General features: G+C 42.0%; 1 protein-coding gene across 27 annotated transcripts in view; it reads left to right on the forward strand.

The window, feature by feature from the left end:
- nfasca (neurofascin homolog (chicken) a) overlaps positions 1-13,726 on the forward strand; it is a 156,401-nt gene extending 142,675 nt beyond the window's left edge. For 12 of the 27 annotated variants that reach the window (XM_080301467.1, XM_026169156.2, XM_026169158.2 and 9 more), the window contains 4 exons: positions 773-901; positions 3,214-3,249; positions 3,808-3,877; positions 11,162-13,726. In XM_080301467.1, coding sequence (XP_080157593.1) covers positions 773-901; positions 3,214-3,249; positions 3,808-3,877; positions 11,162-11,390 — 464 coding nt within the window. In that variant the 3' untranslated portion in view covers positions 11,391-13,726. Of the gene's footprint in view, positions 1-772; positions 902-3,197; positions 3,250-3,807; positions 3,878-4,837; positions 7,835-8,492; positions 9,858-11,161 lie in introns of those variants that run through there. The other 15 variants (XM_080301469.1, XM_080301480.1, XM_080301481.1 and 12 more) reach the window with 9 other exon arrangements.
- Positions 13,727-25,942: the final 12,216 nt, after the last annotated feature.

Below are 25,942 nucleotides of genomic sequence, written 5' to 3' on the forward strand. Positions count from 1 at the left end.
ACAGAGGGGGGAGTAATCCAGAAAAGCTGGAACAGCTGTAGGAAGTACCAGCAGCAGCTTTCAAGGCTTGATCAGCCTCCATTGCTGCAGAACAGATTTAAACTGTTAGCCCATGTTGTCCCTGAAAAAGGCCTTTTCGTATGTGCACATTAGTTTTAAGTTTGGGGTAAGCTTTGTTTTTAACCACTTCCCTTTGTACCATTTCGATCTATTCGTTGGACTTGGATGACTTGAACTGCAATAAATTACTGGAAAAATCAGGGTGTTCCAAAACTTTTGACCAGTGCGGTATCCTTCTGGTGAGTTAAGACTAATGACTAAAACAAGCTGTCAGCTCAAGTCCCAAATATGGGACATGAACATGAAGCTGGGATAAATCAAGCACCGGTAAAAATGACTGATCTTGGTAGGCGGTTGGTACAGTTTGTCAACCAGCAGAGAAACTCCTCATGCAGGCTTACACAGTGACTGTGGCAGCTGTGAAACAAAGTCCCTGACTTGTTGGGAAAAAAGTACATTTTTCAGATTAAATCACACAGTGTGTGAATTTTTAGGCAATCACTTGACATGGACAGGATCATGTTCACTGCATCATCCTCACTGTTTTTGGGGAAATGATGACATATTGGTTCTGAGCTGTTGACGTCTGCTGAGCGCTCTGGGATGGGTTAGGGGGTTAACCCTAACCCTCCTCAGATAAATACTAACTCTCTTTGCGTTCTTCTTTCTTGTCCACTGTCTCGTCTTGTTTGTCTCTCTGACACGACTCCAGCCTACATAGACCAGGTAGACATAGCCACGCAGGGCTGGTTCATCGGATTGATGTGCGCCATCGCCCTTATCATCCTGATCCTCCTCATCGTCTGTTTCATCAAGCGGAGTCGTGGAGGAAAGTACCCAGGTAAGCTTCCCACAGCATTCTTATGCAAGTCTATTCTCTTGAGTGAAATCGTGCAGACAGTGGGAAGAAGTGATTATTGAATTTGTGGCGCCACACAGAGACTGAATATTCTTTAATGCCGAGAGGAAGAATATGTCAGTAATGTCACAGTTCATCCAGGTAGTTTCCTTTTAGAAGATCAATGGTCTTAATGGTCTTGAGAGTCGTGGGTATTTTAGCCAGTGCTGTCATATGTGGCTACAAGGACATAGTTAGAGCTAGTTACTGATTCCATCTCCCACGCCTCATGCCATTACACGTCTGGGTGGAAGGATGTTGTTGAGGTTTCATCAGCAGAGCATTTTCTGAAGCATCTGGGTTCAAGAAGCAGGTCTGTGTATTGTAGTGAATCAAACCTTCAACAAACAACAAGCAGTGAGCCTGAAAGGAATCTTTGCTCTGAGCGAATGTAAGCTAGTCTTACTTTGCTGTGTCTGCACCCAGGCAGAGGTCTGTTCTTGCAGCTCCTCTGGTGACCAGGTGATGATGCATCTCATGCAAACATTCAGCGTGTTGAAGGTGCTCTTGTTTCCTGATGGGCCACTAAACTACCACCTTGACTTTTTCCGTCTGTCCACTGAATTCAAGGAATGCCAGTGTGGTGTGAAGCTGTCTGCTTTGACATACAGTCTGTTTTCCCAGGACGGTGGCTGGGCCTGTGTTTCTGTGCTGGTGCCGTCCTAACACAAAGGGATTTCTGAGTAATACAAACAGACACGTGTGTGTAGAAAATAAGAAAACAATACCTGATTGATCTTCTTTTGCTGTGGATTGTAAATATGTGCTCTTCATTGGCTTAAAGTATAAATAAATATTGTTTTACTGAAGCAGCTATGACGAGAGGAAGAACAGCTGCTTACCAAAGGGCGAGTGGCACACTGCGCTGTGAACTCATGTGTTTACCTTTGACAACATCAAAACATGAATCAATATTGTCATGCACTTTTTTAAAGAAAGGAAAGCACACTGGTCTTTTTTATTTAAATATTTCTTTTGATAAGTGAAAATGGGTGGGTGGTTTCAGACGGGGTCTCTGGACAAGACAACACGAGGTGACTGAAGTCTTCTTAGATATCTTTCAGTGCAGTATGGAGGAAGAGCGGTCAGTTTTCCATTTGTTTCTCACTCTGACCAAGAGATGATGATAAAGATGATTCCTTACATCCAATTTTGTGAAGACGGCTGCCCCGCCTAGAGGTTCAATACTGAGCTTTACAGAACTCGTTTGTTTTAACCCTCCTGCCATCCTTTAAAAAACTCACACCCATCACCCTAGGGACCATTCTCAGCCACGCCATAAAAAGACCATATATCCATATTTTATTCCACTTTAAATTAGCCAACCTTGTAAAACTACTTCTCCCTGAAATATTCATGTAAAGTTTTAATTATATTTTCGTTGTTTTAACCCTTCAAATCCCAGTGTTATTACATGAGCGCCCTGTGTTATAAGCCCCAAAAACCAAAAAACGAAACTAAATATTTCCACAAAAAACCAGTTGAAGTAATATGTGATTGTCATTATAAGTAGGCCTTTAGATGGACCAAAGATTGGCACCAACATACATTTTGACCTGCCATTATTTTTCTTGCATTTTTTTTGCAATTTAAAAATTAAAACTTCAAGGCCCTGAGTCTTCATTGACATCCAAGAAAAGAAGAAAAAATAAAATCATATGATGATAATTTGGGGTTGAAAAATAGCGTTTATAATGGAAGTCAATGGGCAGAAAATGGTCCCCAGGGTGATGGGTGTGGGGATTTCTGCTGCTCAGCCATTTTAGGCTGATTTAAGGAATTCACACTGGAATATTAACATTGACAGGTAAAAACTATCCTGTGGCAAGTTTGGTTATATTCCACTGAACACAGTGGAAATGGCAGCCATTTAACACATAGCAGTGGCACAAAAAGGTCCCAAGAAGGCAGGAAGGTTAAAGGAACAACAACAAACCTTTGGGAACAGGAGGAAATGAAGAGGGGTGAATATCTGCTGTGAGGGATTTGTAGGTTTCTCTTTGCACAGCTTGTTGTTGTTAGCAGCCTGACTCCAGCTGATCAGTCAGTACCGGGAGGACAGCCAGCTGCTGTGTGCATGAACAAGTTGGAAACAGACATGACAAATATGATGATGGAAAACTCAGAATTTAAAATCAGGGTTTCGAGGTTTTACAGCATTTAGCTGGATTGCTGTTTTGTGTATTATAACGTAATGGTCATGAATGACTTAAATCAGAGTATTGTTAATGTTTTACAGTTTTTGTAATGTCCAGGTGGTGGCTACATGAGCTGTTTCACAAAGGCTCTGGGTAGGTGCTGACTCAGTGACAAACTAATATAACAGACCAGTGACCAATAACAGAGACTGACTTCAGTGAGGCATGTGGAACTAAAACTAAACGTTTTTAACAAATCTGACCAACTCACAAAGCTACTGAAGAGGATCAGGGCCACTGGGAAAGAGAAAGAAACCTTTTCCCCAGTGGCCCTGATCCTCTCTCTGCAAACCCAACATAATGCAACTGCTACTAAAACAGGCTTGACTGTCCCTTCACATAAATGCTCTGTGTTCCATGTTCCACTCGGCCTGAAGAAATGTCACTAAATGACCTGAACATGTGAATTCTTGTTTAATTGGCAGCAACTGAACAAAGCCTTGGAGTGAGCTGCTTCATATAGGACGAGCCCACACTCGTTGTTCATACACTCTATACACAGTACACAGTGTAAACTTAGTATGTGACAACTGAAAGCAACTAAACCAGCAGATGGGGACTAACTAAATGATTGTATTTTCAACATAAAGCCCTGAAAATCTGTTGACTCGAACAGCTGCAGCCTAACACCTTTGTTGTCTTCCTTGGCAGTGCGAGATAAAAAAGATCTCCCCTTGGACGCGGTGGATCAAAAAGACCAGGATGGATCCTTTGATTACCAGTAAGTATAAATAGCTTGTTCTGCATTACTATTCCTGTTATATGCTCATGTAAAGCTCGTCAGCAGTTATCAGTCACGGTGGTCTGCAGCCCCTTCAGTAATGAACCTGCATATGTACCAACGTTACATAGCCTGAGTTTAAAATTTAAGCAATAAAGAACTGAACCAGAAACACTATAAGACCACGAAGCACTGCTGCTTAGAGGAAAGCCAAATGAAACGTCTTTCAACATTTGAATTGAAATGGCAGCTGTGTCCAGCTTCTTTAATTATTACTGTAAAAGCATCAGCCCAATGTTGGTGCCAGTTTCTAAAGGGAGTTCAGTCTGAGTACACCTACAGCTGAGCTCTGTGGGGAACAGCATGCACAGGGGTTAGCTCCGTGTTAGCGCCTTTCTGTTGAGGCCAGGGTTAGGGTGAGGCTCCTCCTACTCTGTGACTGATTGATCCTTAAGACTAGAGTGTTTGAAGTAAAGCGTGATGTGTACATAAAGCTGCTCACTATTCTAACAACATACATGTGAATAACTTGTAAACACAAGTTAGTGTTCAGACCACGTCTGGCACATTTTTCTTGCACATTCTCCTTGCTGGTAGTTGGTTAGAATAGAATAGAATAGAATAGAATAGAATAGAATAATCCTTTAATTGTCCCACAAGGGGAAATTTGGTTGTAAGTGTAGCTAGTTATGAGTAAAACTTCTGGAACAGCAATAACACAAGTGCAGTAAAGTGTGTGTTGGAGTGTGTGCACATTCAGACTGGTGTGCGCGACTCTTTGAAGGAGCAGAGTTAGACGATCTCCTGACCCAGCTACACCCTTTATCTAGTTTGGAACACGTCCGTGTTTCTCTCTGAAGTGCGCACACAAATATATTCAAACTCGATACCATGTACTGTGTAAAGGCTTCTGTGTAATGTCAAGGACATGTGGTAAGTTGCATCTTTTGCTCCTTCCAGGTTCCACTGAGCTCTGTGGCCTCATTCTTCTTCATGACGAATGAACCTGTCCCTTAATTTGCCAACAGTCCCTTTAGACTAAAGACCTTTTAAGTTTAACCTGCTTCCTAAATCTGAAGTGGACGTGTTCTAACTGAGCTGTGTGAGAGGGCATCTTAACTTTCATCACCACAACTTTAACATCAGAATTTCATTTGTGACCCCGGGTCCTAAATGGGTCCATTAAATCACACAAATGGGTCCCACATAACGTTCATAACTGGGCTTGTACTTAGAATGACAGCTGCTGTTTTTTGACTCACACTGTGTGTTCAGGGTAACTTCGAGAGGTGCAATGAGCGTTTGACCCCAGCATGCTGTGCTTAATGATGTGTTTCCTCCTCCAGAACCTGTTTTCTGTCAGTGAACAGCTCAGGGTCCAGCCCATTCAGCTGTGTGTTTTTACACTAACCCATGCATGCACAATGTGGAACTTGTCTTCCTTCCTTCCTTCCTTCCTTCCTGCCGTCTTATGTGGTTCCTCACATCTTGTCCCTCTCTCTCCCCCAATGCTGAAATGGGTCATCTGTCCATGACAGGAACGAGAACGAGAACAGGTACTTTGGTTTTCAGCAAAGTCTTTTGGCCTGAGCATGTAGGGGTAAGCGGTGTGAGGGTGGGGGTAAGAACAGGATAAGGTGTAGCATGTTTGGAGACTTGACAACATGCCTGCATTGTTGGCTTTTGGGTCAGCCTGCAAAGAGGGTGGAGTTTAAGTCCATGATGTGAGCAGTAACACTCCATCTGGACTGCATTTAATGTAATATTCAGGAAAAAATGGAAACAGAATTTGTATTTGCTCCGTCAGTTATGACCAGCTGTTCTTGCCCAAAACACAACAAAGCTCTGATTCTAGCGGTATCTCAAATTTTAGTAGAAATAAATTAGGAATGCAGATTTTCCTCTCTGCAAGAAGAGCCTGTCCTTTGTCCCAAACGTCTCCTGGTATTGTCCCCACAGTTTTTAAAAAGAACAGTGCTGCCTGTTAGCAGCAGTAGCTGGAGAGCAGTGCTTCCAGAAATGAGCCGAGGCGACAGAGGCCTTTCATGCTACAGGGCTTCGTTGTGACAGTCCACATGGTCACACGCTCTTGGAGTGTGTACTTAGTTGGTTGACTTCCTTTGTTAGTTGTGTTGCTGTGCCACACAGGAAGTGGTTCACAGCTTTGTAACTTCCCATATGGAAAAGAAATAGTAAAAACTTCTATGATTTACTCATGAAAGTGGCCACTTTCTTACTACTTTCATACATTGTTTTAGTATCCAAAACATACAAGTTTCATTATCTCATTTTTCAAGGGATCTTATATCTGTTTTCACTCTTGTGTGCTTTTCTTACAAGTTTCACACAGACAAACTGTATAAGAGTTATAAATATCTTTTCCATGTGGACAGAGACCAGAGTCAGTGGTCAAGCTGCTGTTTGTTCCTAAACGTTGCTCCGCTCCATGGTGACCGATTGAGAAGGTTACCTAGGCAACAGGAACTAAGCGTCCACTACAAAGCAAGGCACAACAAACGACTTTTGATTTTGTACACGGCGTATCTGCCTGTGGATTGGAGGCTCTTTGGGTTTCTTATCTTTGCCCAGCATGCAGCCACATTGAACTACACTCATTCATTTTATCTACCTTACATTCATGACTGATTTAGAATCGCCAGCTAACCTAAGATGTGTTTTTCTAGACTGTGGGAACAAACCAGGAATGCAGGCACAAGGAGAACATGCACAGTTTGATATCCTTCTCGGTATAAGGCAACAGATCCAAGCACTCCACCACTTAATTCATGTCTTTATCATGCAAAGAGCAACATTTAAAACAGCCTCTCTTTAAATAAAAAGATGCCAACTCACAGCTAAGTAAATAAAAAGTTCTCTTTTAAATTTACTGCTAATCTACGAGGTCTGTACACTTTCAGGCCTCACAGAGCAGATCTCAGTGTTCACTGAGAAAACATTTATATCAAATATAAAGAATTTGGTTTCATTTGGTTGTATGTATTTATATTTTAAATACATAAAAGGTTAGGATTGCCATTTTAAACAAACTATCATCTTTTTGGTGAATCGAACCAGATGGTTTCAGTGCCTAAACCTAACCAGTGGGTGAAAGTAGCCTGCATGATGCTTCATTTGATTAAAAACAAATGCTGAACTGGACAATGTGGCACCCACTTTACACTGGAAAAATCGCCCCAGTAAAGTTTCCATTAACAGGAATCGAGGCCAAAACCACTTTTGAACCCGGCTGGAAGAAGCATGTTCGTTTCTGCTGTCGTTAAGTTGGGCTTGCTTTTGGAGTGGCGCTTCTCACAGAGCTGGGAAGTACCGAAGCACAAACACTTCCTTAGAATACTCAAGTAACTGTGGTTTACTTGAGTATTTATTTTTCTGACTTTTTGTTTAACACAAATCGCTGCACTCTGTAGTCCTGTCATTTTGTCAAAGAGGCTGCGTAAGCATTAAAGTTTTCTTTCTGTGTGCCTTTAAACATCAAACTACTCTCAGCCTAAATGGACGTACAGATAGTCGTATTGGTTTGTCCATTACCAGCACTTATCACACGCAAAGAGAGAAAAGACACCAAAACATGATCGAGGCATAATTTTCACTCGTCTGCTTGGGCGTGGCGGGAACGTCAAAGAACGATGTTGTTACTTTTTCCTGCGCTTCTGTTCTACACTGCAGACTTTGAGTACATTCATTCCTTTGTTCCTCTGAAGAGAAGAGGCTTCCTAATCAAGTACCACTGACACATAAGGACGTGTCGGTTTCCCTTCAGCCAACATGTCATCATTTAGTTTGAAGGTCTAAGGCTGTCTTCACCAGAAACTGTGCCAAGCAGTAGTGTGGATGACACAACTGTCACTGTGCCGTTGGATACTTCGCTCAGTATACATTCATGTTTGATCTGTTCAGCAGGTCACAAACTTGTCAGAATAAAAAATACTTATATAATCATCTTCTACCATCTTTTCCTTCTCAGCTCAGAAAGTGTTGCTTTTTTCCTTCCTGCTTCTTCATTTTTTGTTTTTATTTTTTGGCCTTGAATTTGCTTTGGTCATGTTTTTTCTTTCAGTTTTTGCTTGTTTTTGTTTGCTAAAATGTATCCACACATATATACACATATACATATATATATATATTGCAAATGTCCTTTGGTATAAAGCGTGGCCGTTCTGAGAGTGTAGATTGTGTCCTCTGGGGTGAGCGTCTGAACACACAAAAGGAGATAAGAACATCTTACCTTTGCATCCTTCAAATGCACTCTTTTTTCTTCTGTCATGCTACTGGTTTAATAACAAGGTTAATGCTAGCGTACAGCTGTGTATAACTATGCATGAAATTCTCCTGCCTGTTAAAATCTGTTAGGAGACATCAGAGATGAAATCAAGCATGCAATACAGATGCTGCCCAGATTTCATTTTTAAATACTTTAGCATGCACAGTGTCATAGTTAAAGGACATGTTTGTTTATTTGGGTTTTCAAATTATTTCTGAGAAGATGCTGCCTGGATTATTGTGTGTGTGTGTGTGTGTGTGTGTGTGTGTGTGTGTGTGTGTGTGTGTGTGTGTGTGTGTGTGTGTGTGTGTGTGTGTGTGTGTGTGTGACCAGAGCTCATTATCTGAGACCTGCACGACGAAGCTTGTTTGGGGTTTATCTTCAGGGTTGACCTTGGCTTTTCAGTGCTACATAAGCAGTCGGCTACTCCCTGCTCTGTACTACACAGCCTGCTGCAGAGCAGAGATGCTACTGATGAAGAAATGCTCGTGAACACTGTGCCACCCTTCCTGCAGATTCCCTCACACAGCAGATAGTGCTGAGCCTTTTTCTTTTTCGGCTGCAAACAATCTTACAAAAATGTTATTGTTGTATGGGCATTAATAGGCTGTATGATCCTACAGGAGGCCTACTGTAGGATCATACATCTTCAACCAGCCCTTATTTCTTTACATTTTGCTTCCACTAGATTTTCTTCCACTGGTCTTAAGTTTTAAAACATCACCTAGTTGACAACCAGTGTTCTGTACATGTAAGAGATAAAGAACCAATATGAAATCCTGTCTTTATTTTAAAGTTTAATATGTGTATTTATTTATTTAGATAAAAAATACATCAGAGAGCAACCTGGGGTTGGTATGTTGCCACGATTTGACATGCAGACTGGAGCAGCCAGGGATTAAACCACTAACCCTCCCCATTAGTTGATGACCTGCTCTCCTTGAGCCACAACCAGGAGGTAACTTTTCTAATAAACCATTGTTAAGGAAAGGAAATGGGGAGAAAAGGCTGAGATATGCCAGATTACATAAGACCTGGATTGAAAAGCAGCAGGTTTCTGAGCCTAATTTTGACATTTTTGTCTGAAATTGTCATTAATATGTATGGACGAAGTCAAGAGAGATGTGCAGCAGTGAGCAGGTGCCTGTAAAACATGCAAGAGGCTCTGTCACAGTGTAGGGCTGTATTTCAGCCAGTGGTGATGGGCTCTTCCCAGAAATGATGGAATTATGAACACAGAGAAGTACTTTCAGATTTTAATCAACTACACAGTGACATCTGGAATCTGATTGGCAACAGCTTCATTTTTCTGCATAATGAGCCCAAAGACACGGCCACTGCAGTAAAAGCATAGCTGGATAGACACTGTGGAAGAGTATCAGTGGTGGACTAGTCTCTCCTGGACTTCAGCATGAATTGTGTAGAGTGGGATCATCTCGACAGAACCAAAGGCAGATAGAGGAGCACTCTCCAGTGTCTTTCAAGAAGCCTGGGAAACCATCCCTGAGGACGACTAAACGCTACAAGACTAACAACTAAACAACTAAGGACTACAGAAGGCTTAGGTAACAGAGTTCAGGCTGTGCTGAACAATGGAAGCGGTCATTGACTAGTGTTTGTTTGTACCAACTCTGTTTTCCCCTGTAATTGTGTACTTTTCAGTCATCTTTCCATGTTTCAATAAACTGCTACACCTATTTCCCATTTTTCCCAGCAAAGTGTAAAGAAATGGGGGCAGCTCAGGACCCTTGCACAGTCCTGTGTTTGTACTTGCTGAGCTTCTTTAAAATCTGCTCCTACATTTGAGTTTAGTTTCCATATTTCTTCTTCACTTGTTCTTAGACTGTGAAACAGCATTGGAGCTGAAAGAACAATTCAGTTCAGTTATATTTATGTAGCACCAAATCACCACAAGACTCAAGTCAAGGTCCTTTAGGTGCTGAGACCGTACAGTCTGACAACGCCCCCCTGTGACCATCGTGGGAAGGAAAAACTATTTTAACAGGAAGAAACTTCAAGCAGAGCCTCAGGGAGGGGGTGGGGTGAGGACAGGGGGGCAGGACGAAAGACACATTGTGGAAGAACCCAAGAGATTAATAATAACTAATGATTAAATGCAGTAGAGGTGTATAAACACATACTGCAGCATAACTAAGGGAGGATTCAGGGTCACCTGGTCCAGCCCTAACTATATGCTTCAGCAAAAAGGAAAGTTTGAAGCCTAATCTTGAAAGTAGAGATAGTGTCTGTCTCCTGAATCCAAACTGGAAGCTGGTTCCACAGAAGAGGGGCCTGAAAACTGAAGGCTCTGCCTCCCATTCTACTTTTAAATACTCTAGGAACAACAAGTAGGCCTGCAGAGCGAGAGCGAAGTGCTCTAATAGGGTGATATGGTACTACAAGGTCATTAAGATAAGATGGGGCCTGATTATTTAAGATGTGAAGAGAAGATGTTTCCAAAGCTCTCACACATGGATGTGGTGTATGCTGGCTTCTTTGTACATGCCTCTAGTGAAGGACTTGTTGAAGGCAAGCTTAAAGAGCATTAGTGAATAATTTAGTCCTGGTGCAAATATGGGGTAAGTGTTTTTTTAAGAGGGGCATATATGGCAGCAAAATGGGTTGAATCAATACTCCCACTGATACAGTTGGCAGCTTAAGAACTCAAAGGATTGCTGTACTGTCAGACCTTTGGGCAACAATTGCAAACTACATTGATAACTTCAGATAATAGCAGTGTGCTGCATGTGTGCTGTATATGTTCTAAAACAGACCCGGTCTAGTTGTTTGAGGAAAAGATATTCAGCCAACTTATCTGCCAAAAATAAAGAGAAACATCAAAAAACATTAAACTTACAAAAAACATTTGCCTCTTCTTTACATCTTTACTTTCCCCTTATAGTGTGTTACAGGGTCCTGAAGCTAAACAGGTCCACCTGATGCTATTGTGAGAGCCTGGAGCCGTTTGAGCTTCTAACATTGCTGTTTCATTGCCCCTGCAGCAGCGACGAGGACAACAAGCCTCTGCAGGGCAGCCAGACTTCACTGGATGGCAACGTAAAGGAAAGCGACGACAGCCTGGTGGACTACGGCGAGGGAGGAGACGGGCAGTTCAACGAAGACGGTTCTTTCATCGGCCAATACACAGTGAAGAAGGACAAGGACGAGACGGAGGGCAACGAGAGCTCCGAGGCCACTTCGCCTGTGAATGCCATCTACTCGCTGGCATAGCGGCTCAACAGCGCACACGGGGAACTTGGACTCTCTGATTTGTTATGATAGAACCACACACATGATTCTATGAGTATATGAAACACATTACACACAGTGAAAGCAGCAGTGGCACCAGTCTGGAGACTGTCTAGGCTCTCCTCTGCAGGTAACGTGGAAAAAGATGCGACCACAAGCCTTTAATTTATTTTTCCAGTTCTAACAATATGGTCCATGGACACATCTGGAGAAAGTGAACGATGCTCGTTTTCCTTTGCGCTCTGCCTGCCCTTTACCCACACAGACTTGAAGTGTGCCTTTGGGAGGCATCAAACGTTCTTTAGAGATTTTTTGGTTTGTGACTCAGCTCTGCTTCCCGATAACCTCCCCCGTGCCCGGCATACCTCTGCGTAACCAAGTAAAGTAGTCACAGAGGTTAAATATACATACACACTCTGGCCACATCCTGTAACATATCAGCTTCTAACCATAGGATGCCGGCAGATATGTTTATCATATTGATATTTAGGCAATGAAAGATTTTAGTTTTTCCACAGCTGATAGAGGAGTCCGTGAAACTTAACGAATGCTGTATAAAGTCCTGGCACACATTTTAGTGCCCTGCAAATCTATGCACTATCACCTCCTTCATACCATTTTTGGTTCCATCTGGTTAGTAAAAGTACACATTGTGGGCTTCTTTTTAGCAGGTTCAGTCCCAAGGTGGTTTGCCTTGGACTTTGTTGCAGGTGTTCCCTCTTATCCTGTGTTGCAGTTGTTCAAAATGCTTTTGCTGGGTAAAGCTGTTTCATGCTTTGTGCTCAGTTACAGTATGTGGTTAATTAAACCCAACGTTGTTCTGAAGCATGGTCATAAACTTAGTGCGAGAGAAATGTGATAGGTTTGCTCGAGAAACACCAGCGCACTAAAAAACAGTGAATTCCCTAATTAGCATGTGGGCTTGTGCTACATTCATGTCTAGCTGACAGGGTTCGAGGACAATGGTTCCCACACTAATATGGGAATCATTGCCATCATGTTATCGGAATGTGGGAAAAACTGCAAAAGGAAGAAGTTTGAATTCAATGTGTCCTGCCGTGAACGTAATCGTGAAAGACACTGGAAATGTCCAGTCTGCTATCCAAAGACAGTTTAGTCTGTGAACTCGAGGAGGTGTGGATCAAACTGCCAACCTTGCAGTTATTGGATGAGCTCATCAAAGCACAAGCTGACTGGTCAGTCACAGTCCTGGATCAATATTCTTCTGATATTGCAGGACAACTGTGAGGCTCCTTAATTCTGTTGACTTTGTTAAAGAGTTACATCCAATCAGGTAAACTGGCAGTTTTGAAAGTGTGTTTTAGAACCAGGCCAAATGTATGGTGGTCACACAGGGACATATTTCAACTGAAAGAAAATATTCTTCTGCCCCTCTTTAGCACTGCGAGTGTCAGGTTAGCATCTTCGTTTTGTCTCCTGGGTCATGAATGTAGCACCAGAAGTCATGATCCATAAGCCGTGTCCACACTAACCTTTGTGCGTCCAGCTTCACTCCGGCTGTGCAGACATCAGTACCACACACTGTATACAATGACCTCCAGTACTCACTGTTACTGGAACAGCCACACGTGTTGATCTGAAAGAGTCCACATAGATACGTTCAATTATTTTATTTTTTGCCTTGAGGTGCTTTATATTGCAAGCTACAACATGGGCGAGCGAAGGCCAACAATCACATGATGTAGATAAGGTGCATCCTAATCAGTGAGGTAAGTGCACTGCACTCTGTGCAGCCTGACCCCACCTGCACAGAGGGACCTCTTTGGATCTTTATGAACTTGATCCGTTTCTTATCGCTCCAAAAAGACATAATTACAAAACACTGCTACGTGATACAAATGATTTAAAGAATGAAAAGTACAATTCACAGCCACAAATGAAAGTTATCCGCTTCATTTGATGTTTTTGAGGTTCACTCCTGCTGCAGTTACTGAAGCTACTATTAACCCCTGAGTGCTACATCAAACAGGCGGACATTTGGAATATTTATTTGGTATTTATTACATGATGTGGAAAGCATTAATATATTAGTTCTTAATTTAATTCACTTCATCTTTATGTACAACTGAGCCAAACTACCGATGGCTACAGAATAAAGTTATTGTTCATCGCGAGAGGCATCAACACACAACTGTATCTTCAACATATTTTTCTAGCAGCTACGTTTTCTGCTGTACCGACGTCTCTGTCCATCCTTATACTCATGCTGTGTTACTGTTACTCTGTGTTGTTGTTCAGACTTAAGTAGCATAACCTTTCCATCATTCTGAGAATGAATCGATGTGTGTTCATTATTGCAGATTATTTGGTATTTATTTTGTACATCAGAGTCCTGAAAGAAAATCCTACCTTTGTAAATATTGAAGACTTGACCCCCACCCGCCCAATGAGTCACAAATCTGCATCCACCAAGCAGCTGTAGTGGTGCAGTCTGTCCTGCACCTTTGTTATGTAGCTTGGATTAATCTTTGCACTCTGAGGAAGAGTCATCCCTTTGCGTTGTCATATACGGACTGTGGCAAGCCTTCTCAGGTGATGGCTTGGTTTGTGTTGTGAAAGAGAAACATGTTCGATTCTACTGTGTTCAAAGTAACAGCTCCTGCAGCGTACTACCTGAGTTACACAAACTACTACAAGAAAAAACACTGAACGAGACCAGACAACCACAAAGCAAGGCAGATCAGCATCCACATCTATTGGAGATAAAGAATCTGAATTTCAGGAGTGGGACATGCCTCCAAACATGCTCCTTCTGGTTCTTTTCTACATATGACTCCCCCACTTCTGGTTTTCATGCCCCACCCTCACCTCTTCACTTCTCATCAGTACACAGATCTGCCATGGAAACAGGGCATGTGTTTTTGGACTTTGATGGGAATATTTGTATTCTTTTAATAATTTACCTTGAGTGTTTTTGCCAGGCTGTCTCTATCCCCATCTGTGCTACATCCAAGTGTTAGCTACAGTTATCCTTCTTGTGATGTAGCACAATGCCACTTGAAATTGATTGAAGTTACCTGCTTAGCAGGGCGCCATGTTAAAAACAGTTGTAGAGGATTTTCATGAAACACATGCTTATTTGCTTCCTACAGTGGGTTTAGAAGTTGACCCAGACCACCTGCTGCTAACGTCTGCAGAGGAGAAGGCCACTTTACTTATGATAGACCTTGTGGCTCCAAAGTGAAATTTGAGTTTGAGCATCTCTAAAACAGAGCCCAGTAGTTTCCTTCTCATTGCTGATCTTATATTTCTCACAGTACGTCCCAGTCATCTGTCCTCTCTCCTGAATGTTAAAGCAGTGTCCTCTGAGTTTTAATCAGCAGGATGACTCCTCCCATGCTGTACTGTGTTGACTAGCAGGACGCTGCTTGTGAAACTGACACAGACAGTGAGACAGAGCACTGGAAGAGCAATATTTGGTTGAAGAGCAGGTCTGAATTGTATCACTGGAACTGGAAATCTTTGCTAAAAACCATCACACACACCACTCCTTACTTGCTCTGCTGCTGCCCATCCACCAACCTCCACTGGTGGACCACAGCAGGGATGCTGGCAACAACAAAAAAACAAAGGTATACAAAGCTTCGTGTGTGTCTACACATCAGTTTATGGTGCACAAAGACCAAGCTTCTTTTTCTTCACTCTTCACATTATCTTAGCTCACCTTTAATTGGGGATGAAAATAGTCAATGTGTATTTTTACAGCCTTTGCTTTTCCTTCAGTTTAAAATGCTGCAAAGTGTCAGAACTTACTGGTGCACGTTTCCAGCTGGATTTTTCACAACTGCGTCATATTGGCATCTTCTTGTTTTTACCATGTGTATCAGAGCAGCGTGTTCACACCTTGCTTCTACATGCAGCATAACAGCTTTTGTAAGGTACATCTACTCTACAGGAAATGGCTTAAATATATTCACCATGTATGCGTGTATGATGACATGTTGCAACTTCTGCTAGTGCGCCTTCTTTATAGTAAAGCTATCTCCTTTTCTCTACCTCCTGACTTGGTTGTCATCCTTGTTTCTGTACTTCTGTGCAGCATAGATTTAAAGCAGTAGACTTTCCTATGGAAGAATTGATTATTTCATCCTAATTCATTATATTAATAGTAGAAAACACCACATGTTTCTACTGATACATAACCCAAAATCTTTGTCTTCATTTACAGGCTCCCTCTAGGAGAGCTGGTGATGGCCAAGCTAGCTCCTCTGGTGGCCTCTTGAGGCTGGCTCTAAAACAAAGTCTCAAGTTAAACTGACCAATGTCACAGAAATAAAAGTGCATCATTACAAACTGTTACAAAACCAAAACTATTTTACTGCTTTGCACTTTGTGTTTGGCTCTCCCTTTATAAAAGCTGAAAAAGGCTTAAAGTCGGGAACATTTCTACGTGTGCAGCAACAGCCCTGTTCCACTAGTACCGACTCGGTTTCCATCAGGTGGTCATAACTTTTCTAGGATCTACTCGGCCGGGCTCCGAGTCATCTGAGGTGAACTGACAATGTGACATCAGCAGACTGCATGCTATCGAATGGTTGGTCAGTGGCGTCACTCAATGAGTCATGAGAGCACCTCCTTCACCAAAATCAAAATCTTCAAAAAAAAAAACATTTTTGAAAGCAGACAATGACAGAAATAAAAACCCAAAACACACAGTCTGACAAAAAGACATACACCATACAGCAGGTATACCATTGCGCTGACGTCCTCCACATGACTTTCAGCTGTGGGTGCCACAATGACCCCACACACGTCAGTTGTTACTAGATTGTAATGGAAAATGTCTGAAACAGAACTGAGTCCAGTCGAGCTCGTGTTGGTAGGTACCAGTGAAGCTGTAAGTGATGGTGGTCTTTTAGGCCTGACGTCTACCAAATTTTTACTTTCTGAACCAGCCTCTCTTTGACTTTTTGGAATAGTATCATTTAGAGTAAAGATCACTTTAGATTTTTGTGCTTCAGTTTTCACGAGTGATTTTTTATTATTAGTCTGTTAGGTGATGCATGCAGTATATGGAAGGAACTTGGCAGTTATGGTCATTGTAGGGTCTAAAAGAGATGATACTGGACACAGTTTCAAAGATGAAACTTCCTGAAACCAGTGGGTGACATCATGGTGACGTCCATATATTCCACTAATTTACAACAGTCATCTCAAGATGCTTTATGTTGTAAGGTTAAACCCTGCAACATGAGTAAGAAACTCAAGCAATCACACGGCACCTTGTGAGAAAGCACTTGGTTATAGGAGAATCTCCAAAAGCTGACTGTGTTCATCTGGATGTTTTCAGTGGGAGAAACGTTTCATCATCATCAGGTGACGTCTTCAGTCTCAGCTGACTGCAGGTTTCAATCCTATAAACAGGACATTTGCATAATGACTGAAACCAGGAACAATGGGCTGGGAGGTCAGTTCAACTTTTGGAGATTTACTTACCTGGATGATTGAGCATGCATCAAGATGTGATAGGAGAATATTCCCTTTTAACGGGAAGAAACCTCCAGCAGATCCAGACTCACGGAGGGGCAGCCAGCAGGTGCCAGCGGGGGGTGAGGAGAAGAGACCAAGGGCAAACTATGGGAGAGAGTCACAGACGTTAACAGTTACAGTAGTGACACATATAAACACAAACTGAACAAAGATGAGTGTTGGGTCGGCGCTTCCACAGGCCCCGCTGGTTTAGAGACTTATTCCCGTTAACGAAGCAAGACGAACAGCTCAACCGGATTTTCACATGCTAGCAAGGGGAACCGGACGGCAGCAGTCAGTGTTAAGCAAGTCCAAAGAACCAGCTTTCCCCACAGCCTTTTATTTCTGTGACACACAGGTTACACAAACACGGGGCGATCGTGGCTCAAGAGTTGGGAGTTTGTCTTGTAATCGGAAGGTTGCCGGTTCGAGCCCCGGCTTGGACAGTCTCGGTCGTTGTGTCCTTGGGCGAGACACTTCACCCGTTGCCTACTGGTGGTGGTGGTCAGAGGGCCCGGTGGCGCCAGTGTCCGGCAGCCTCGCCTCTGTCAGTGCGCCCCAGGGTGGCTGTGGCTACAATGTAGCTGCCATCACCAGTGTGTGAATGGGTGGATGACTGGATATGTAAAGCGCTTTGGGGTCCTTAGGGACTAGTAAAGCGCTATATAAATACAGGCCATTTTACCCATTGTAACCCCCCCCTATGGTGCATCATAAACCCTAAGGCATTGAGTGTGCGTGTATGTGCACGTGAGTGTGTGTGTTTGTTTTTGGGGGGGTGTTTGTGTGACCTCCTGCTCACCAAAAGGGTCATAAAGACAGGAAGTTTACTAAACAAGAAAACTGAACAGTCACCTGGATGTGTCCCTATAATAAAACACTACTGCCTCCCCCTCCATTCAACAGGCTGGGGAGGGGGTCAGAAACAAAGGAATCTCTTTGATCATACAGTTTGAACCAAGACTTACAAATGTAACTAACACATGACAACATTTAACAATTTCAACCTAACAATGAGTACTGAAGAAACACGTGGTAGACCATGGAAGCCCCACAGCTGCCTATTGCAGCATAAAGGAAAGTTTTAAGCACAATCTCGACCCTGGAGATAGTGTCTGTCTCCTGAATACAAACTGGGAACTGCTTTAATAGTAGAGAGGCCTGAGAGTTGAATGCTCTGCCTCCCATTCTGCTTTTGAAAACAGTCCACAGTCTCTGAATGAAGTGATCTGTTTGGATAACAAGGTACTGTGAGGCCTTTAAAAATGTTAACAGGATGCCAAGTGTTGGGTTTATCTAGGCACAAACCCCGCTGGAACACGAGCCCAACTAACTGCATGACAAAACAAGGCAAGATAGAGCTCTTTGTCTTTGTGGCTCGCGAGGGAAGTCAGCCAAAGCTGAGGATAAGATTCCTTCACCTGAACTCAACCAACTTCAACTGATTCCTTCACTGCAGCTCTTTTTATTGTGAGAAAGCAATCATTCATGAATATGCAATTACAAATACAAGTGACATTCTTAAGCAGGCATCTCTGAACATCAGTGTCTGTATTCTGTCTGTGCGTGTGTGTGTTTCCAGCCTGAATATATATTTCTAAGCATAAATGATTATGTTTCTAAGAACAAATTCTAAATTCTTGTTTAAAACAATTACGAGCATTGTTTCTCCTGATGCTCCTTGTGCACCAGTTCAATCAACCACTGAATGCAATGAGTTTATGAACTATTTCACAGATAAGGTCACTGCCATCAGGTCTAATATCTCCATCATCTTCTCAATATCAAACTTACAACTTGCTCTCCTCTGATGTCTTGTAATGTAACAGGAGTAAAAGAGGACCAAGTATCAGAGGCCTGCTTTGTCATATAAAACAGACTTCAAGCCCCCTTGATGTCCTTCCATCTTCACTTTTCACTAGTGTGTTTGATTCAATTGGCCCCTGTATTGTGGAAATGATAAATACTTCTCTTCACACTGGCTCAGTCCCCATCTTCTTTAAACAAGCTGTTGTTGAGCCAATATTAAAGAAACCCCAGCTGGATCCATCTCTTCCTAACAGTTATAGGCCAATATCCAAACTGCCTTTTATATCGAAGATTTTAGAAAAAGTAGTACTAGAACAACGTAACTATTTCCTGGATAAAAATGCTGTTATGGACACTTTCCAGTCTGGTTTTCGTAAATTGCATTCCACTGAAACGGCCTTACTCAGAGTATCTAGTGATATCTTGATGGCAGCAGACTCTGGAGAGCACACAGTGCTGGTCCTGATCTCAGCTCTGCTTTTGACACTGTAGATCACAGTATCATGATAAACAGACTCGAGAACTTGTTTGGGATTACTGGTGTTGTTTTAAAATGGTTTATATCATATCTGTCTGAGAGATCTTTTACTGTTTGCATGAATCATGTCACATCAGAATCAACAGTTTTGCCATGTGGGGTACCTCAGGGATCTGTCCTGGGTCCAATTCTCTTTTTACTTTATGTATCTCCCCTAGGCCAAATTATTAGGCGCTATAAATATATCTCCTATCATCTCTATGCTGACGACATCCAACTATACTGTTCCTTCAAAATGTCTGAGTTTTATAAATTGTCTAATTTAAGTAATTGCCTGACAGAAATCAACAAATGGTTATATGACAATTTCCTCCAACTAAACTCTGATAAAACAGAAACCCTAATTATTGCTCCAGACCACATGGTCCCAGAAATCAGGCAGCGTATCAGCTTCTTAGACCCTTCTGTAAAATCGAGCCTCAGAAACCTCGGTGCCATGTTTGACAGCTCGATGTCGCTCGAGCAGCTGGTCCGAAACTATTTTTATCATTTACTGAATATTTCTAAACTCAGACTAATGGTATCAAAGCTTGAACTTGAGATGATTATTCATGCTTTTATTTCTTCTCGTTTAGACTATTGTAACGGCCTTTTTACTTGTTTTAACAAATCAGCCTTAAATCGTCTTCAGACTGTGCAGAATGCTGCAGCACGTCTCTTAACAGGCACCAAGAGAAGATCGCATATCACTCCAGTCTTGGCCTCCCTTCACTGGTTGCCTGTAAGTTTTAGGTTTCATTTTAAAATTGTAGTTCTAACCTTTAGGGGCCTGCATGGTCAAGCTCCTCAATATTTATCTGACCTGCTGAAACCACATACATCTTCTTGGGCTTTAAGGTCATTAGATCAGAGACTGCTGCTGGTATCGCGCACTCGTTTTAAAACTCGTGGTGATCGGGCCTTTCAGACGGTGGCACCACGGCTGTGGGATTCTCTCCCACTGTCTCTTCGCTGCACGGACTCCAATGATTCTTTTCAGAAACAGCTGAAGACATTTTTATTTAGAAAAGCATTTTATTAATTTGTTCTTATGCTGTTTTTATTGCTTTAGTGTTTTACATTGTTTTATTTACTGTTACACTGTTTTTATATTTCCATTTCCTGTGTTGTAAAGCACTTTGTGATTTTTATCTGTGAAAAGCGCTATATAAATAAATTTTACTTGCTTACTTACAAATGACAATATAAAAACATCAACATTCCCTCCTCTTTGTCATTTTGCAAAGCCTTTCAGTGTTATATTGCATCAGCATCGCGCCACTTACATTTTAACATTTTTAGCGCATGCATCATTTTAAACACGTTTCGGCCATGCCATCCACATCACCTTGCTGCAACAGAATATAGTTAGTATAGGTGTCAGCAATCATTTTATTTATCATTGAGCGCAAATATGCAACCTGTGAACAAACAGAACAAAATCAGTAGTACAACAACAGGAGTCAAGACTTTCAAGAATGTATGCCACGGTGGTCCAGACATCAACCAGGCTGTCCAGCCTTGTGGGCTGTCTCTTCCTGGTGCGTGTTCTGCCACATATCTCTGCAGAGCGGTTAAGTTCTGCAGTGCTTACACACTTCTTGTGATGCTGTTATCAGGTCCAATGTCAGTCGGTTCTGCAGTACCATTGTCCGTATGGCTTTCTGCTCCTTTGCTAGGGCTGTCCCAAGGGTTTTGGTCAGATTTATGTCTCAGTAGGGCGTATCGGTTGATCTCCACATGATCACGCACCTCTGCGACTCCAACATTTGGGACTAGGCTTTGGAAGAATTTGGAATTCTCGTGGCACTCCAGTATCCACCGTCACCCCGAATGCGTTTGGTGAGGCCATATTTATCTCACATTTATTCTGGTTTCTTGGGTGGTTTTCCAGCCTATCCATGAAGAATATGTGGTCTGACAGTTTAACCAGGGTGCACAGCCCGCCCCATCCTGCTAGGAGTGAGAGAAAAGCTTTGTGTCCGCACAGGAAGTACCAGTCGGCTAGGACTTGTGTTCCCTTCGGGGTCTGGGCCATGGATGAGCATCTGGTTAAGTTTTGTTGGTTGTCCTTAAGTGGGAACTGCCATGAGGTATTCCAAGATTTTCCTATCGTTGTTCAGTAAGAATGGGTACAGTTACATAGTCGTCCTGGTAGCCATCATTCGTTGAACCGTTTCCAGCGAGACAAACGGGCAAGGTTGTGTCTTTGAGGTGATTCAGTAGCACTAGATTGGGTAGTGGCTCCTGGACCTGTGGCCAACCCAACAGGTCATCATTCGAGACCCATTTCTCTGTTGTGCAGTTTTTCCAGCCTTGGATTGTGGAGCCATACGCGACCATGTTTAGTGGGGTCGAGAAGTCAGTGTTCTTCCTGTAAATCCAGGGTGTGTGGCCATTAGTTACTGTTGGAGCTATTTGTTCTTTATTTTTGTTTTTGTTCTTATTTTTGAAATTAGTTAAAGTTTGTTAGTTTACTTATATTTTGGGGTTTATTTGTCGGTTAATATTTTGTTTTAAATGATTTGTTTGTTTGTTGTTATTTTGTTAAATTAGTCAGTAAAAGCTGTAGGGCCATTTTGTTTCTATAAATAAAGAGACTGGTATAGGACCAGCATGCATTGGGGTGGGCCTATGGTTTTTTACCAGAGCAGGAGAAGCAGCAGGAAGGATCTTGTTATTGCTTGCCAAGATGGATAAATAAACCAAAACTCTCAACAAAAATGTTTGGACAATGGACTTCTTTTGCCTGCGTACGAAATATTACCTCAGTGCAGCAGTGGCTTGTGGACTTTAAGTTGTGGGACGTTTGATCTTACAAAAGTAAAGGAATTGCCACTACATAAAGTAAAAAACCTTCCCGTGGACAAAGGAATAATCCTTCATTAATGGATATAAGGATTTCAAGGATCACCGTCAAACTCGAATAAAAGTTATTGGATCGTCTGGTGAGTAATCCAGACGGATGTGATGTTGAGGCCTGGATCAACATGTCACTCGTTCATCAAAGCTGGTGAGTGATAATATTGTTTAAGCCGTAAAGGAAAACGGTGAAGCTATTGGAGTTTAAAGACATCATTTCACTACAAAGACTGATGAACTGAGTTTTGACGTACTAAATTGGTGCAAAATTGGATCGCTAATTGAAACATGCCAACGCCCTCTGTGGAAATGTTTGTCCGCTGCAAAAGGCAGGTAAATGGATGTCATGTTTGTACTTTAGGCTATGGACTCTCAGTGTGCTGTGCATCTTTATAAAGTTTGAAATAATCCAAGAGGACAATAAAAATGTCGGATATTAAGAGTAAACGAGAGGATGACACTGAGATGCAAGCAGAGAAAAGAAGCGTTAAATTTACGCCAAAAGGTTTGGATTTGTATATAAAGACATGCCAAGAAAAGCGCAGTTCAATGTGTAAGCAAGCATCTAAGTACATGGGGAAAACTTCCGCTTTAATGACCTCACAAGAGAACGTTAAGGAAGTGTCTTCTGAATTTGGGAAGTTTATTAAATGCTATCAAGATGCAAACGTTTTGCAAGAATCCTTTTTAAGTTTGCCACTGCCAGAAGATGAAGTGAAAAGGCAAAATGCACATTTTCAGTCGAAGGTGACAGCATTCTCTGTTTTTATGGACAAAGTAAAGGTTTGGTTGCAGGAGGCGGGCGAGCCGTATACTGAACAAAACAATACTGTTCGCAATGATAAAGCTGTTGAAAGTTTGGATGAAATAAAACCTGAAGACAGTGTCTCTAATATCTCAAGTGTAAAACCACCTTCAAAAACCTTGTCACAGCAAAGTCGAATTTCATCAACATCTTCCGCATGCATTAAAGCTGCGGCTGACAAGGCAGCGCTCATGGAGCGACTGGCTGCATTAAAGAAAAAACATTCTATCGAAGCGCAAGAGGAAAACTGAGAAAAGAAAAGGAGAAACTGAGAAAAGAAAAGGAGACATTATCCTTGGAAACAGAGCTGGCAGCCACTAATGCAAAGCTTCGTGTCTTAAAAATAAATTCAGTTTGTAGCTCTGAGCATTCTGATGGAATGAACTCTTATTTTGAAAGAGGGCACGTACAAGAAGCGCCTAGTTTAAATCCTTGTGCCGATACATTTGTTCCAACATCAAGAGATTACTCTGGTATAAATTCTGCATCTGAATCACAAGTAATCGTACCTAGACAAAGTCAAACCCAACATCAGGTTGATGATTCAGCGCAAGTGACGCAGCAAACACAGCCTCAGTCTCCTACTTTGACTGGGAACTGCACGAAGGAGATTGTAAATATTATGCAAAAACAAAATGACATCACTACTTTGCTTGTAAAACAAAACTTATCTTCTGTCCTCCCCGCCAGAAACATCCCTGTGTTTGATGGAGACCCTTTACAGTACAGATCATTTATGAACGCCTTTGAAAATGGAGTGGAAGCTAAAACTGATAACTGGAGCGACTGTTTGCATTTTTTAGAGCAGTTCACTAGGGGGCAGCCTAGGGATTTGGTGCATAGTTGTCAGCACTTACCTCCTGAGCAGGGCTATTCCACAGCCAAAGATCTTCTTGAAGAACATTTTGGGAACGAAAATAAAATTGCCTCTGCATATATGGAGAGGATTGTGAGTTGGGTACCTATTAAAAGTGAGGATGTGAAAGGTCTACAGTCATTCTCTCTTTTTCTTCAAGGATGTTCGAATCTAATGCAGCAAGTTGTTTATATGAAGGAGTTGGATTTGCCCTCAAATATGAGAATGGTTGTTATGAAGCTTCCATACAAATTGAGGGAAAGATGGAGAGTTGTTGCCTATGAACTGCAGGAACAAAATGGTTACAGAGCAGTATTCACTGATCTGGTTGCCTTTATAATAAAACAGGTAAAAGTAGCATCAGATCCAGTGTTTGGCAACATCCAAGACTCACAATCTGGAAGCAGCTTTAAAGCTTCAAGTTCTACCAAGCAAAGAAAAAAGGGAAGTAGTTTTGCCACTAATGTCAGTACAGTGCCAGGAATCAAAGCTCAATCAACTGGAAGCAGAACAACTTCCGCCGTTCTGCATAGTTGTTTGTTTTGTTCACACAGCAATCATTTACTAGAGAATTGTACGCAGTTTAAAGCTAAAACGCATCAGGATAAGTTGACTTTTATCAAGGAAAGGGGAATTTGTTTTGGTTGTTTAAAAGTTGGTCACACAAGCAAAGACTGTAGGAGTCGTTTGGATTGCGACGTGTGTCACCAAAGGAACCCAGGGGTTCTTCATATAGAGCGAAAGGATCCAGGTGCGTCTTCAGAACAAACTCAACAGAGGACAAACTCTAATGTCAACTTTTCAACTGCAACTACTCAGACATGTGGGTATATTGGGGCTGGTCATGAAGTTGATGCAATTTTTTCTATAGTTCCAGTTCAAGTTAAGAGCCAAAAGAGCAATAAAATTGTGCAAACCTATGCGTTTTTGGATCCTGGAAGTTCAGGTACATTCTGTACAGAAACTCTGGCAAAAAGACTGAATGTAAAAGGTAAAAAGACCAATATCTTTTTGAGAACAATGAGTCAAGATAGGATTGTTAGTACACAAGTTCTGTCTGGTTTGGAAGCAAATGATTTCATGCCATTGCCAGATGTTTTGACTCAAAAGACTATGCCAGTTTCTACAGTTAATATTCCCCAGCAAAGCGACATCGATCAGTGGCCTCATCTTAAACCTGTTAAACTTCACAACGTTAATGCAGATGTGGAGCTACTGATAGGCACTGATGCTTCCAACGTTTGAGAGCCATGGAAGGTGATAAACAGTGTGGAGGGTGGACCTTATGCTGTAAAAACCAAAGTTGGCTGGGTCACAAATGGTCCCCTGTGCACTGGAAGTAACAGCGGAAATAAAAACTGCACTGCTGTAACAGCCAATAGGATTTCTGTTGAGCGTCTTGAAGAAATGTTGATTAAACAGTACAATCATGATTTTAATGAAAGATCATCAGAGGAGCAGACTGAAATGTCTAGAGAGGATCTGTGTTTCATGGATATTGTTAGTAGTTCAATAAAGCTTATTGGAAATCATTATCACATTGATTTGCCTTTCAGGAGAGAAGGTTCCAGTTTGCCAAATAACCTCTGTGTCGCGGAGCAGCGTCTCCAGAGTCTCAGACGGAGATTTGAAAAGGATACTCATTATAAGGATGAATACACTGAATGTGTAAACAACATGCTTGAACGAGGATATGCCGAGTTTGTGCCTGTAGATGAGTTGCACAAAGATGATGGAAAGGTGTGGTACATCCCTCATCATGGAGTGTATCATCCCACAAAGGGCAAATTAAGAGTTGTATTTGACTGTGGAACAACTTATAAAGGAGCATCATTGAACAGTCAGCTTCTACAGGGACCTGATCTCACAAACTCGCTGGTTGGGGTTCTGATCAGATTTAGACAAGAGCCTGTTGCATTAATGGCGGACATTGATTCCATGTTTCACCAAGTGCACGTCTCAGAAAAACATGTCAACTTTCCTGTGGTGGCAACATGGTGACACTTCAAGGTTGGCACAGGAATACAGGATGAAGGTGCATTTGTTTGGAGCTGTATCTTCGCCAAGCTGTGCAAATTATGCTCTACAGAGAACTGCAGATGATAATGCACAACAGTTTCCAGCTGAAGTGGTTGATACAGTCAAAAGAAACATTTACGTGGAATATTGTTTGAAATCTGTTGCTTCAGAAGAGG

Source organism: Astatotilapia calliptera, chromosome 5 (assembly GCF_964374335.1).
Source record: "Astatotilapia calliptera chromosome 5, fAstCal68.1, whole genome shotgun sequence".
NCBI classification, from domain to species: Eukaryota; Metazoa; Chordata; class Actinopteri; order Cichliformes; family Cichlidae; genus Astatotilapia; species Astatotilapia calliptera.